This window comes from Aptenodytes forsteri, unplaced genomic scaffold (genome assembly GCF_000699145.1).
Source record: "Aptenodytes forsteri isolate BGI_AS27 unplaced genomic scaffold, ASM69914v1 Scaffold307, whole genome shotgun sequence".
NCBI lineage: Eukaryota > Metazoa > Chordata > Aves > Sphenisciformes > Spheniscidae > Aptenodytes > Aptenodytes forsteri.
Genome location: NW_008795303.1, coordinates 1,709,334 through 1,722,686, shown reverse-complemented (window position 1 = coordinate 1,722,686; position 13,353 = coordinate 1,709,334). Strand labels below are relative to the sequence as shown.

The window sequence follows — 13,353 nt, the reverse complement described above, 5'->3', positions numbered from 1 at the left end:
TGGTGGGGGTTGTTTTTCCTTTTGGGGGGGGGGGAGAAGGGCTTGTTTTGTGGGGGCTTTGGGGGGTTTTGGCTTGCTTTGTTCTCCAGTGTGCGTAGGTCTGTAGCCCTCCAGAGCTCATTTGTCACACTTTCTCACTGAATTTCCCATTTGTGAAGATGGATGTCTGCAAAAAGGCAAGAGACGGGTGAATAATTTAAACCTGTTTTAGGTCATTTAGAATCACATTTGGGTTATGATTACTCTTCCACGTTTAGTGCTGTTGAGGGATACCCAGGCCAGCTCTAAACTAGTATAAGACAATATAAGCAGGAGAGCACAGTGCTCCATTGAAGCTGACTTGCTGACACACAAACTTCAGTAACCTTACTCTTGCATTGGTATAGGAGGTAGTCCATACAGAATTCCAGGAAAAACCTCAGAATCTGAAGTTCATTCCAAATTGATTATTTTTTCTGATGAATCTGCAATGATAATGCTATACTGGAGTTACTAGAGAGGGGGTTGTAAGACATGTAACGTGTATTTCACTTGGGAGAACGCTCCATGGCAGATTGCCTCTGTCCATTTCATAGTTCAGACTAGTTGTATGCAAGGTAAGCATATTCATGAGCTATGGTTCTACAAGTTAGCTGTTTTACCCAGCAGTTTCCAAATACCTGTATCAGAAAGGTTTGCATAAATAATTTTGTAGCAGTATGTAGTAGATGATTCAATACTTTACGGAATTTTCTCTCTGACAGAGCAGTTTGTTTCCTTCCCGTGAAGGAAAAGACAGGTGGTAGATCTCTGAAAACAGAAGAGTTTCTTCCTGGAGGCCCAGAAATGGCCAGCAGTTAAACTCATGCTTGCTGTCTCCTTTAGTCAGTGATGTTTACAAGAAGCCAGTTCTTTTGTATTAACAGGTGTTTTTTCAAGCTGCAATCTCTTATGTCTCTAGTTGGCACAATTCACGCAGACTTATACTAAGCTGGGCTGTGGCTCAAAATACATACCAGCCAACTCTTGATTGCTGGTGGGCTTTATTCTATCCAGGTCACACAATTTAAACAAGTTTTCATCAAGGTATTATCATGACCATACTTCATTCAGTACTCTACTTAGGAAAGTGCTAGCACCAGTTGTGTTTGTATCCGCAGGGAATGCTAGAAAGGTAAATGTTTCACTAATGTTAATATTCTTTACTTCTGAAAGGAATATTTACACATCTTAGAAGTTGAATGTTGCAGCTTTCACCCAGAGGCAACACTGATTTCCAGAAGCATGATATTAGTAATTTGCTGTCTTTTAAGCCAGACACAAAGATTAATGTTCAGCAGCCCATTTGTGTCAGGCTTGCTTTTCTGCTGGCAGCCTATATTGCATAGTGCTTTCATCTATCAGTAGAACGTGCAAGGATACCTCCTGAAGGAGAATAAAAATAAGTTATGATCTTGAGTGTTTCAGAAGTAGCATTTAGAAGTATTTTTGTCTTTTGTTGGGATTTTTTTCTGCTTTTCTAAGTTATTCGTTATTCTTCACTCGTCTTCATGTTGAATGATTCCTGTCATGTTGAACTGTGATTATTGAGCTCTTTTTCACTTCGTTTAAAATGTGTTTAAACTTTCCATTCTAATTACTTTATGCTCTTTACAGGTACACTGAAAGTACTGTTGTAAGGCCCAATGAAATATGGGATGTTCCTCTAGAAGAAATTCCTGAAACCTCGGAAGCTTTAAATCCTATAGACATGGAATATGCGGATGAAGGAGATTTCAAATCACTTTCTAAGAAAGAGCTACAAGTGAGAATTAGTCATGTTGTGTCTCCTAGTAAAATTTTTATACAGTGGCTGTCATCAGAAACTATACTGAAAAGGTACTAAAATTCAAAGAACTTTTCTCAAGTTAAGGCATTCTTACTACAAACTGGTGAAGTACAGTTAGAACAAACTCTGATTAGGGTTGCATTTGGCACTGGGTACTCATTTGAATGCTGTTGACTTACCTTGCTTTGCTGAGGAAAGTATAGGAACAGAAGACAGGTTGGGACTATGTTGTGGTTTATTAAATATTTGTGATTCCAAATTAAGTAAATGATCTAACTTCTATTTCAAATCAATTTTAATGTAGTAAGTATTGGGGCCTGATAAATGCAACGCTGCCCAGAAAGATTAAATCTTTCTGCTCTTTCTTTTCTCCTCCCCATTCCTTCATTAGAAATCATGTTAAATAATACCAGTATCCTAAGTCATAGAACTTCAAGCAAGTTATTTCTTTCAACATGATTCTAATATGCTGTTAGGGAAGTTTGCAGGCAGTTTCTGGACATAGAGTAATCAACCTTCCTTTGGTAGATACTTAGGTAACATTTAGGTAATAGTGCATACTGTTTGAAGACACTTAAATGGAAATATCGCTTAGTGCAAGTTGGGTGTTTTCTGCCTCTTACTTCTCCTTTCTTTCATCTTTTTACCTTCTTGCATGTAGCTACCTAGAGTCCTATTGAATTAGTCATGACACTAAATGAGTACCACACTCTCAATTTGTCGAGAGAAAATAGTGCATCTTTCAAATAGTGCTATACAGAAGCGTCAGGATCGCTCAGATTAATTCTGTTGTTTAAGAAAACATGATAGTTTTACAGAATTTTAATCAGATTGCATGTGTTTTGAAGCTCCATTTCATGCATTTCTAACACGACATGAAGAAAAACTACAATACTATGTGTCGGTTAAACAGTTACTAAAACTCCACTGTATGCTAGTTAAGCAGCAATGGACTAAATAAACCGTGTATTCACTGGATAAAATTTTACCACTAGAAAAGTGTTTTTTTGAATGTTAGTTTACAGGAGAAGATGGCTACCATCTACAAAGAATCCCAGCCACAGTCCATGAAGTGGGAAGATAGTATGCACTGTGCTGTTTACGTACGTGATTTGAAACAGTGGCAAAGAGGTCAAATAAGCAGGATTGTCTCTGAAACAAGCGCAGAGGTAAACCTGTTATCATAAGAGGGTTCATACTTTTATTTCTAAAATTTGTAAGCATTCATTGATTAATATAATGTTAAATCTTTGCTTCTTACTTCTGTGTTACTATTTTCTCATACAGCCTTTTGCTTTTGTTGAGAGTTTAAGTTACGTTGTACATTGCTGCAAATAAGATTACTGTCTCATCAAAGCTCAGATGCCTTTAGCAGGGAACTTGGTAGTTGAGGAAGGCTCATGAGACTTTGTGTATGTTTATACTACGCTTTGCAACATAGCACAGATTCCCAAGCTATAGCCTAACAGTTTAGCTTAAATTCCAGAAGCTGTGTGAACCTGAGGGTCACATTAATTCAAACTTAATGATCCTTGCTAAGAGATGGAGCCAGTTGAACTGAGTGCAGCACCACAGCCACACAGGTAGTCATGCTGTTGCTTAAACCCTAAACTGATGGTGATGCACTGTGCTATGTAGGTGTAACATTTTCCACCGTAACTTCTCACACAGTGCTGCTTTAAACATGCGTTTTGTTGCACTCACTTGAAAAGGGGAAGGAACATTAGAAGTGGCATTTTGTGAATAGATAACTACTTACCGCAAAAGTAAGAGTGGCTTTTTAATCATACAGATAATCCAGGACTGGATTACCACTGGTTCTCTCCACCATCATCAGATTATGCCTGTGGGTCTTGTTAGTAGGAAGCAGAAGTGGGACTTTCTGTACTTCTGGTTTGCATCGTCTGCTTTCTAAAGCTAAGAGCCCTCAAACAGCTGTTTAACCATGTCAGAATAAAAAGCAAGGGGTGGAGAGGAGCTATTTCAGCGTTTCTAGGTTTACAGATTTAAATGCACCAACATAACTGATGCAGGGGAAAAGAAATTTTCTTATTCAAGCAACAGCCTCTGTAAAGTTGTTTAACCCCCTTTGAGCACATTTGTGTGTTTTGTCCTCTTGGTACGCTGTGGTAGTCATTTGCGCTGTGTGACGGAGTACTTCAGTGCAAAGGCCATTCGTTGAATCCTGGTGATGTTTGTTTGAATTTTGTTTACCTATTCAGGCATGCTTTGAACTACAATTGGTTACAGATAACACTAAGAGTGTGTGTGTGGGTCTGTTTCATTGTGTTTCTTGTCTGTAACAGGTAATACTTTATGATTCTGGAGCTGAAAAAACAGTGGATATCAGCTGTCTAAGAAAACTTGAGGAAAATATGAGGATAATTAGGACATTAGCAATAGAATGTTCCTTGGCAGATATAAGGTAGCCTTTCCCTTATACTGAGTAGCAGTATTAGAAACCTAATAATGACATAACAATATTTTCCTGTCTTAGCACTGATTATCTAAGATTTGGATGTGGTTTGCTTTTTCAATAAAGAAGAAATGGGATGGTGGCTGTGATTTGTTTTATAAAGACTTTTTTTTCTAAGGATTATGCTACATACCAGTAAAGCAGAAACCGTGCTATAGAAAGAAAGAATATTTATAGGATGAATCATAAAATACTGGACAGATGATAGAGGTTTTTCTTATTTCACTGAATGCTTTTTTCTTTGCCTCAGAATTTGAGATTAATTAAATCTCATGAAAATGCACAGGAGGTCTCTCTTTTCTAGACTGTAGAAAAGAGAGAGAACCAGGGTATTCTCCTGTGCATTTGTTTGTGTGCTGTCTATACTGTGAAGAAAAAAATAATCATGTTTGTAATACCTATTCCCTGAATGAATATAAAAAGCCCAATTTGCAGATGAAGTATGGATTTTCCTTTGTTCTGTTAAGACAGGTGTCATACTTCCAGAACTCATGATCCTTCTCAGTTTTGAAGTTTTGGGGTTATATTTCTGAATTCTTCCTGTTGTATGGATCCAGAGATGAATAACCATTTCTTTTTACTGTTGACTGTAATGGAGATTGTCTTTTTTCCCTGACAGTACAGGCAGTTTCAAAAAATTCAAAGCTCAGTAAAGGGAAGGGTTTGTGGTTAAGCTCAGGAGATGCCAACTTCTCTTGTACTAAAGGAGATTATAATTTGTTCTATGTTAGACCAACAGGTGGAAGCACGCAGTGGACAGCAACAGTGTGTGAATGTTTATCCTATTACTTAACCGGGGCACACGTAAAAATAATGATACAGGTTTGTAATCAAAACCAGCGGTATTTGTAAAATTTCTGTCAGGTTGTCTGTTAATTTAATTTTTTTCTGAATATTTTGACTCTTCAAAAAAGTCCTAAGTGGAACTTGCTTAGATTGCTGTTTGCTGTAAGGAAAAAGATGCTTTTTCTTTTTTCTGCTTTATTTTCGTTATTCACTGGAGCGTTAGAGCAGTTTGGCTACCTAGTGTGGAAAGAACACAGTCTTAGATATATTTAGTTACTGAAGAATAATATTTACATCTTTGGGATCACTGGATGCTGACAGCTTTTATGGACAGATGAGCAAGATGCTCATGTTCTCGATGAGAATAACTTCAGCCACTATTATATTAGTTTTCAAGCCTCAGAAACTGAAAGAACGAGTTCGAAGTTGTATGAACTTCATTAGTGATTGATTTCTTCCACTAGTAAAAAAAATGGAATTATTATGAGGGTTTGATTTGTTTAGTGTCTGCTGGCAGCTGCCAGTGAGGTTTTACAGTGTGTCTGGAAATAAAAGCACTGATCAGCAAAGTTATTTATGAGTGGGTTTAAAGCTCCTGCTAGAAGAAAACAAGTATTTGGCAGTTCATTCTAATAAAACAGCTAAGGGAAGAAGCAAGGTTTTATTCTGTTACTTTTTTTTAATGTCACGTTTAGAACAGTTGGTAAAATGATGGGAACTGTGACATGGATTAAATAAATTTTGTGTCTTCTGATGTGGGCATCAGTTGTTCAACAACATCTGATTTGCAGTCGGTACCAATAAAATGAAAAATATGCCTTTAGTTTAGAGGAAATGTATATTGTAATGTGTTGTCCAGCTCTCTTATTTTTTTTTCCAGGAAAGTGATGTGGCTTGTGCATTGCCTGTGAAAATCCTTTGCAAAGATGAAACAGGACAATTGATTGATATTTCAGAACACCTTATTAAAAAGGGCTTGGCTTTTAGAAACAGAAGGTTTGGATACTTTCATTTTTATATTCTTTCAGACTCTCATATTCACATCTTGATAAGCTAGTAAGTAAAACAAAAATTTGGATTGTCCTTTAGAACATGTAGCATCAGAACTGCATCTTCAGTGAACTTATTTGAGTATAACATTATTAATTGTATCCACTGCACGTTTCAGTTCTCTTAAGTTGGTAGATGAGATGATTGACAGTATTTTAACAAGCATTTGCCATCTTTGTGTGTTTGGTTTTTTACTTCTATTATTTTATTCTTTTGCACTTTCCAAGTTCTTTATCAGTTAATATGTTGATATGATTTGATTGAATCTGCTAGAACTGATAAAGCTGGTGTGGCTTGCTCAGTCTCCAAGGAACATCTTAAAGTACATTTAGAGCAAGAGAACACACGACTGGATGGTTGTAATTCAGAAACACATGCAAAAACCAGCACTGCTCCGGAAGAAGACTTCACTGTTTCAGAGAGTGAACAAAAATCATTGAAAACATATAAGGCACTGCTTCATTCAGGAATGGATGAAATATATAAATCCCCCATTATACCTGAAGCGAAAATTTTTCAAGCTGTAGTAAGTTGCGTTGGACGTGATGGAACTATTTATATAATACCAAAATCATTTGGTAAGATTACATAGAAGAAAATACGTTTATGTCTATGAATGTGATAGGTTTGGTATATCAAAATATACCAGATACGTGTTCCAGTATACCTGTTCTGTATCAGAACACAATTCTGGAATATTCCTGTTGGGAGGATTGCTGTTGGGAGGTGATGAGGCCTTTGGCCTGGGGGGGCGAGGGGTGCGTGCCCGTGCACCCCTTTCTCTGCAGCAGTGGGGAGAGGTCCCGCAGCTTCCCGGCAGAGGAAATCCAAATCCCCAGGAAGTAGTGCCCTGTCCTTAAGCCCATCAAAACCAGCTCTCCTGTCCTTCCACCCGGCCAAGAAACCAAAAAACCCCAAGCACTTGGACAGGCAGGTTACCTGCCTCTCTTCTCTAGGCAGTACTGGGTAAAGCAGCAAGTGCTTTATTTTACAATGTTGAGATTGTGATACATTTTACTAATAATAACAAAGATACAGTCCTAAAGATTCTTGGAAGTTAGCCTGGTTCTCAAATATTACTGGATTTTTTTCCTTCAGTGTGAGCTCAGTACCCAGTTTCCTTGGGCTTTTTATTTGTACTATGATAGATTAAGAAATATTCTCTTAATATTTTCTGTTTGTACTGTTCGAAAGAGGTACATTTGCATCAGAGGTACACTGCACAGATGCAGTATCAGTCTTCAGTACCATGATCATATATTGTGCTTTAGAGAAATGTTTCCATATGAGAACTTTTTTTTTTTTTAACTCTACAAGTACATTCAACTTAGATCATATCATAAAACTTTGAAATTCAAAGTACAGTAACTCCACTTGCCCAAGACTGTATTCTTCTTCCAGTTGTTGCTGTAGACTGTACCCATAGCAGAAGAGGGTCTTCCGGACACCTGTTTTGTGTTATTTTATGGTGTCCTACCACTGTCTCAGGGAATCTGTTGTCTTGTTCAGGGAGACGCTTTTGTGTTAGTGCTGCCAAGGTGTCAATTGCAAAATTTGTAGACCCTTCTTCACTGAGATTAGAATCCAGAATTACTAATGGCTTCACAACGGGAAGTGCAGTTCACTTTTTGTTTAAGAAGTAACTTGTTTGCATATACTAGAAGTTGAACATACATATTCTATCAGTGTTGGAAAACATTGTTTTGGAGCAGCACATGTATTTTATGTTTATACATGTCTTCATCTGAATCTTCTGGGTTTTAGTGATTGAAATAGTTTGTGCTAATATGTTACAGGCTATTTTGAATTTTTTGTATTCCGCCCCCCCAGAAATCGAACTAAACAAATTGATGACTGAAATACAAAATAACTTCAAATGCCTTGGTCTTCTGGAACCCTACTGCTGGAAAAAGGGAGAAGCTTGTGTTGTAAGAGGATCAGATACCATGTGGTATCGAGGTAAAGTTGTAGAACCCGGTGGTAGTACTCTCCAGGTAAGTTTGATTATATGTTGTGTGTGTGTGCATGAACATTAACATGTGTACATGTATGTAAAAAAAAGGGGGGGGGGGGGAATAATCTAATCCTCTAAAATAAACTTATGATCACACCTGTTTTTGTTCAGCTGACCTGACTATGCAGATGCTCATTCTGCTTAAAAGTGTGATAACTGTCCTGATTTTTACGTTTATTTTAAAGATTAATTCTGTCTGCCTATTTCAGTTGTCACAATTTTTCCCATAGTTTTCCTCGTGATGATAAATGTTCTTAAGTAAAAAGCTACCCTTGATCACCTGTAAGTAATCCCTTTTAGGTTTTTTCTTCTTTTGTTGTTGTTATTGTATGTGGAATGCTTTGAAAATACTTAAGTTTAGCTTCCCCCCACCCTAGCCCCACCCAGAAAGTAATGGCTGTCTGTTTGGTTTAAATTCTTTCTGCTGCACAGGTATAGAGCTACTTTTTCTCATTAGCAGTTAATCTTATGTAAACTCTTGAGTCTGCTCATGCTTTTTGAATGTAGATTTGCAAGTCTGACACTTGCAAGTCTGCAAGTCCTAGTTCACAAATGTTTTATTTCTTTCAATTTTAAACTGCTGTAGGTTATTACACAAAAGGTAGGTTCTCTTGCAAGACAAGTTTAGAAACTGAACTTCTAATCTGCCATACCAGTTCTTGAATCCTTTCCTTCATTTCCACTTTGTCACATCACCTACTTATCAGCAAACCATTATTTTTTCCTCCAGAAAAGTGAATACTGTAAATGAACGCTTTCTCTTATTAAACTTGACTTAAAAAACAGGAATTATTTCAGGAAAGCTTTTCTTTTCATATAGGTACAGTACATAGATCATGGTTGCATAGAGAGGATTCCTCAGTGTCATCTGTATCCAACTACATTGTATACTGCTATTCCTCCGTTTTGCATACCATGTCAGCTCTACAAGACAGTACCAGTGAGTAATGGGAAATTTGAAGACGTTTTAGTAGGTAGTTACTCAAATCAATACACTGGTCATACAAAGGTTGAGACTAGTTGCTGGTATTTTTTCTTGCCTATGAGGATTTAGAGAGTAGCTGATGAGGATCATTTCACCAAGGCAGCCTTTTATCAGGAAATGCCAGATTGCTTTATGAAGTGACCATGCTTCTAAAGCAGCTGTCATTGGAATTAAATCTTTGTGAGACAGGACACTGCAGTAGTTGGCAGGATGATACCCTGAAGTGGTAGTTTGTTGTGCAATAGCAGCAACAAGAAGTAAGGCCTGGATTTCTTAATGCAAAATGGCCAGAAAATTGTAAATCTTCAAGTCCTGCAAAAGTGTTTCTATCATTCTGAACTTAGCTGTGTGGGAAACAATCTGTTATGCTAAACTAATACAAGTGAATTGTTTTAGGGGTTTTTGTTAGTAAGTAATTGATACCTGAATAACATCTTCACATATCATCACATCTTACTCAAATTTGAATGCTGCGTTTAGTAAATGTGAATTACTGGAATGACTAGCTTACTTTTAAACTTATTTTTAAAGAAAATCTTTTTATTGCTGGAAGCAGTTCAACTGACAGAATAAGAAAGACAGGCTTATAAGCCTGCGGGTTGGGAAGCAAACAGATACTGCAGGGAATAAAAGAAGTATTTAAAGTATCCTGTGTTTTCTGATGTCTGTTAAGTTATCTTCAAGTGTAATTCTGTATCTTTGGGTTATGCTTTGGGTAATTGTGCACACATACATTATTATGTATATAGTAAAGGTTAGACTTGGCAAGCAGCATCTCTTTCTAAGCCACTTCAAGATCTGAAAATTGTTGGTTGGCTTTGTCACACAGTAAGTTTTAGTGTACCAAATAGCAGATAATGTTTAAACTGTTGTAGACAAATCAAACTAATGCTGTGTGTTTTCAAATAAGTTTTTCAATGATAGGCACGTGTTTTCATCTTACTATGTTATGAATAGTAACAGTGTTACTTGTCAGCATCTTAATGTGTGGGGGTTTCTTGCTTTTCACCACATAGATTGGAAATTTTTGGCAGCAGGATGCAGTAGATTGCCTTCAAGAACTACTTACAAATGAAGAGGTTGAAATACATGTTCAGGTAGCTTAATTTATTCATAGATGTGGAATGAGGCTTACTTTTTGTTCTCTTTTTTTTTTCCTTGCATTAAGAATCATAGGTGAAGAAGTATAGCAGTAAATGTATTTCTTAGACAAAAAAAAAAATCCAAAGCTATAGTTATTTCTCCTGTGACTTTACCTTTATTATAGTTTTCAGGCCTTAAGTGTGTCCTTTAGAGGTATTAATATTTTTTGGTCCTGTTTGTATTCTGTGTTGTCATTCTGAGAAGCAACCTATCTACTAACAGCATAAATTCTTCTAAATTCAATTTTAAGTGATTAAAATTTGGCATAATTAAGTATGGACATGCTTAAATTAATATATTAACATTATAGGGAAACACATAATCTGTATTGTCTGCAAACCTGCAATTTCAGATAGTTTGATTTCTAATGATAAATTGTGAAAGAGAAGGGTTTATTGTTGAGTGAGTAAACATGGGATAATGTGCTGCCATTTCAGAGATATATTCCCATTTGTGTCATAACTGATGTTAATAGCCACCCTTACTAGTTTTGTATCTTTGATGAATAAGGTGCATATAGGAATGACGGGTTTGAATTTCCTGGTCACTATTTCTAAAATCTCAGTCACGCTATTACTGTTAGAATCTTATTTTGTCTTGTGTAAGTAGGAATTGCCAGATAACCCATGGGGCAAGTTGTCCATCAGCCTGTATTTTGGTGGAATGTCGCTTTCTTCCTTCATGACATACCAGAAGTACTGTGTTGCTGAAGATTGTCAGGACATATCGGAGCTGGTGAGATTTTTTTGTGTGTGTGTGTGTGTCTTTTGCTGTTGTTATTCTGACATTAAAAAGATTACTCAGTTGCTTGTTGTGACCTTTGAGGATTTGTTATTTCTTTTTGTATTTCTGTACAGTTTTGTGATATAAACAGCAGTAATACTAAGTATACAGCTCTGTAGCGTAACAAGTGTAGATACGATGTGTTTATAAGATTGTGTGGAATAGCAAATTGCCAAGAGTTTGTTCTTGGACTCCTTACTGAAAAGAGATTTTTGCATTTCTATTTAAAGTCCAGTTAGTTTTTGTGTTCCTCTAAAATGTAAAAGGATAGGAATAGGGTAATATTTTTATCACTTGAAGGGATTACTTAATCATAGAAATATATCCAAGGATGGAGATATTCAAAAGTAAAATCAGTGTCTTCTTGCATTTTCATAAAGTCAGCACATGACACACAACTTCCAGTGAACTAAATATGGATCTTGAAATGAGATTGTACCCTTAAAACAAAAATGAAATTTGGAAAACAAAAATAAAGCCGTGTAAGAAGGTTGTAAGCAAGAAGCATTGAGAAAACCTGGAATGCTTTCAGCAAGGAATATAGCATTAAGCAAATCTATTCCAGGAACAAGTGGTTCAGAACAATTCATAAGACAATGAATATTGGAGGTGTTCAGTTGTGGACCAGAAAAGGAGCAAGGCGTCCAGAGCTCAAGCTGGTTTCAGGAGCAGAACCTCTGGAATAGCAGAAGTAGAAAGCATGCAGCTCTGAGAACACTGAAACATAATCGGCTCTGGGTTTAGCTGTAGGGGCTAAGCAGCCATCCTCACTAGCCAACTGATACACTGCATTGACTAAAGGATACTATTATTATATAAAGTATAGCCATTATATATTTTATTATTTTATAGTTTTGTAACTTTATTTCGTTACTTCAGATCTGTGTTTTCAGGTAAGTAATCTGATAAGGACTGTATTCTGTTTCTGTGAGTGTTGTAATTCTATTAATAGTGGTAATAAGCTGCTTATGCAGAGCCCACTACACCTGTGTCTTGCTGCAGAGTGTATTATTGTCTTTGAGATGCAGTTCTGCTGAGCTGCACAGGTGAGTTTAGGAGCTGGTCTTTGTTACCATATGACAATCCTAGCTTAGTCATTAGCTAGAAAATTCCCTAGTAGGCAGCAGGATATTGGAGAGTACACCAGAACCCCAAGCGTCGTGAGCTTACAGCAGTGAATCTCATTCTAGGTGTATGTGTACATATATGTGTGTTCATGTGCATACACATACGCACTTGCATACTTACCTATATATACAACACCATTATACTGTGGTATTTTTTGATTCGGCTTTTTGGGAGATGGGGTTTGTTTTCGTTTGTTTCTCTGCCACTGTGAGTCAGAACCGAGTAGCCAGGTGCTGCCTTGTGCTCATACATTCAGGCATGGGGGACTATGGCCTTGCTTCGTTTGACAGACAAGTTTTTAATCTCTTCATTCTGAGCTCAGGCTTAACTAAATATTTTTTAGAATTACTTTTTCTACAGCAGTTGACTACAAAGCATTTCCAAACATCTGAACCAAAATCAGTTCAAAATTCCTTATACAGACTATTTTTTATATTTAACTGCATTGCATATCAGCCCCTTTACAGTGAGGTACTTGAAGTCTTCAGATTTTAAGCTCATAATCTAAGCGAACACTTGGCCAGACTGTTCCACCTTAATCCACTCCTGGAAATGCCAGTGCTGTTTTTTTGGAATATATTAGTTTAGGTCAGAGGAGAGATGCGCTTCAAACTGCTGTTGACATACCAGCCATATTCATTCAATTAGCACCTGCCTTCTGAATGACAGCAAAGACAATGCTGAAAAGACTTCATGCAAAGCCATTTTGTAGTCATCTGAACACTTTCAGCATCACCAGGAGCTGTTCAGCCTGCCAGCAATTCTAGAGAGAGATCACTGTCTTTTCAGGCAGAGAAAACTTTAGGCAGAAGCAGCAGTGTACAAAGGGCTAATTCGTCCTCCTCTGATTTCAACTTCCTGGACGTCTGCTGGAAATACAACGCGGCAGAGAGGAAACAGTCTAGGAGGTTCCTGGAGCGTGTGGAAGACAACTTCCTGACACAGCTGGTGAGTGAGCCATCTAGGGAAGGCGCCCTGCTGGACCTGTTGTTTGTGAACAGAGAAGGACTTGTGGGAGATGTGGTGGTCGGAGGCCGTCTTGGGTTTAGCGACCATGAAATGATAGAATTCTTGATTCTTGGTGAAGTAAGGAGGGGGGCCAGCAAAACCGCAACCATGGACTTCCGGAGGGCGGACTTTGGCCTGTTCAGGACGCTGGTTGAGAGAGTCCCTTGGGAGAC

The 13,353-nt window shown here is 37.5% G+C and overlaps 1 protein-coding gene across 1 annotated transcript in view; it reads left to right on the top strand.

Annotated features, from left to right (window-relative positions):
• The window catches only part of RNF17 (ring finger protein 17), a 56,113-nt gene that overhangs the window by 29,310 nt on the left and 13,450 nt on the right, over window positions 1-13,353 (top strand). The window contains exons 22-31 of the mRNA XM_019472098.1: window positions 1,636-1,857; window positions 2,826-2,976; window positions 4,114-4,232; window positions 5,015-5,105; window positions 5,950-6,065; window positions 6,393-6,697; window positions 7,950-8,113; window positions 8,954-9,073; window positions 10,135-10,215; window positions 10,871-10,996. Coding sequence (XP_019327643.1) covers window positions 1,636-1,857; window positions 2,826-2,976; window positions 4,114-4,232; window positions 5,015-5,105; window positions 5,950-6,065; window positions 6,393-6,697; window positions 7,950-8,113; window positions 8,954-9,073; window positions 10,135-10,215; window positions 10,871-10,996 — 1,495 coding nt within the window. The remainder of the gene's footprint in view (window positions 1-1,635; window positions 1,858-2,825; window positions 2,977-4,113; window positions 4,233-5,014; window positions 5,106-5,949; window positions 6,066-6,392; window positions 6,698-7,949; window positions 8,114-8,953; window positions 9,074-10,134; window positions 10,216-10,870; window positions 10,997-13,353) is intronic.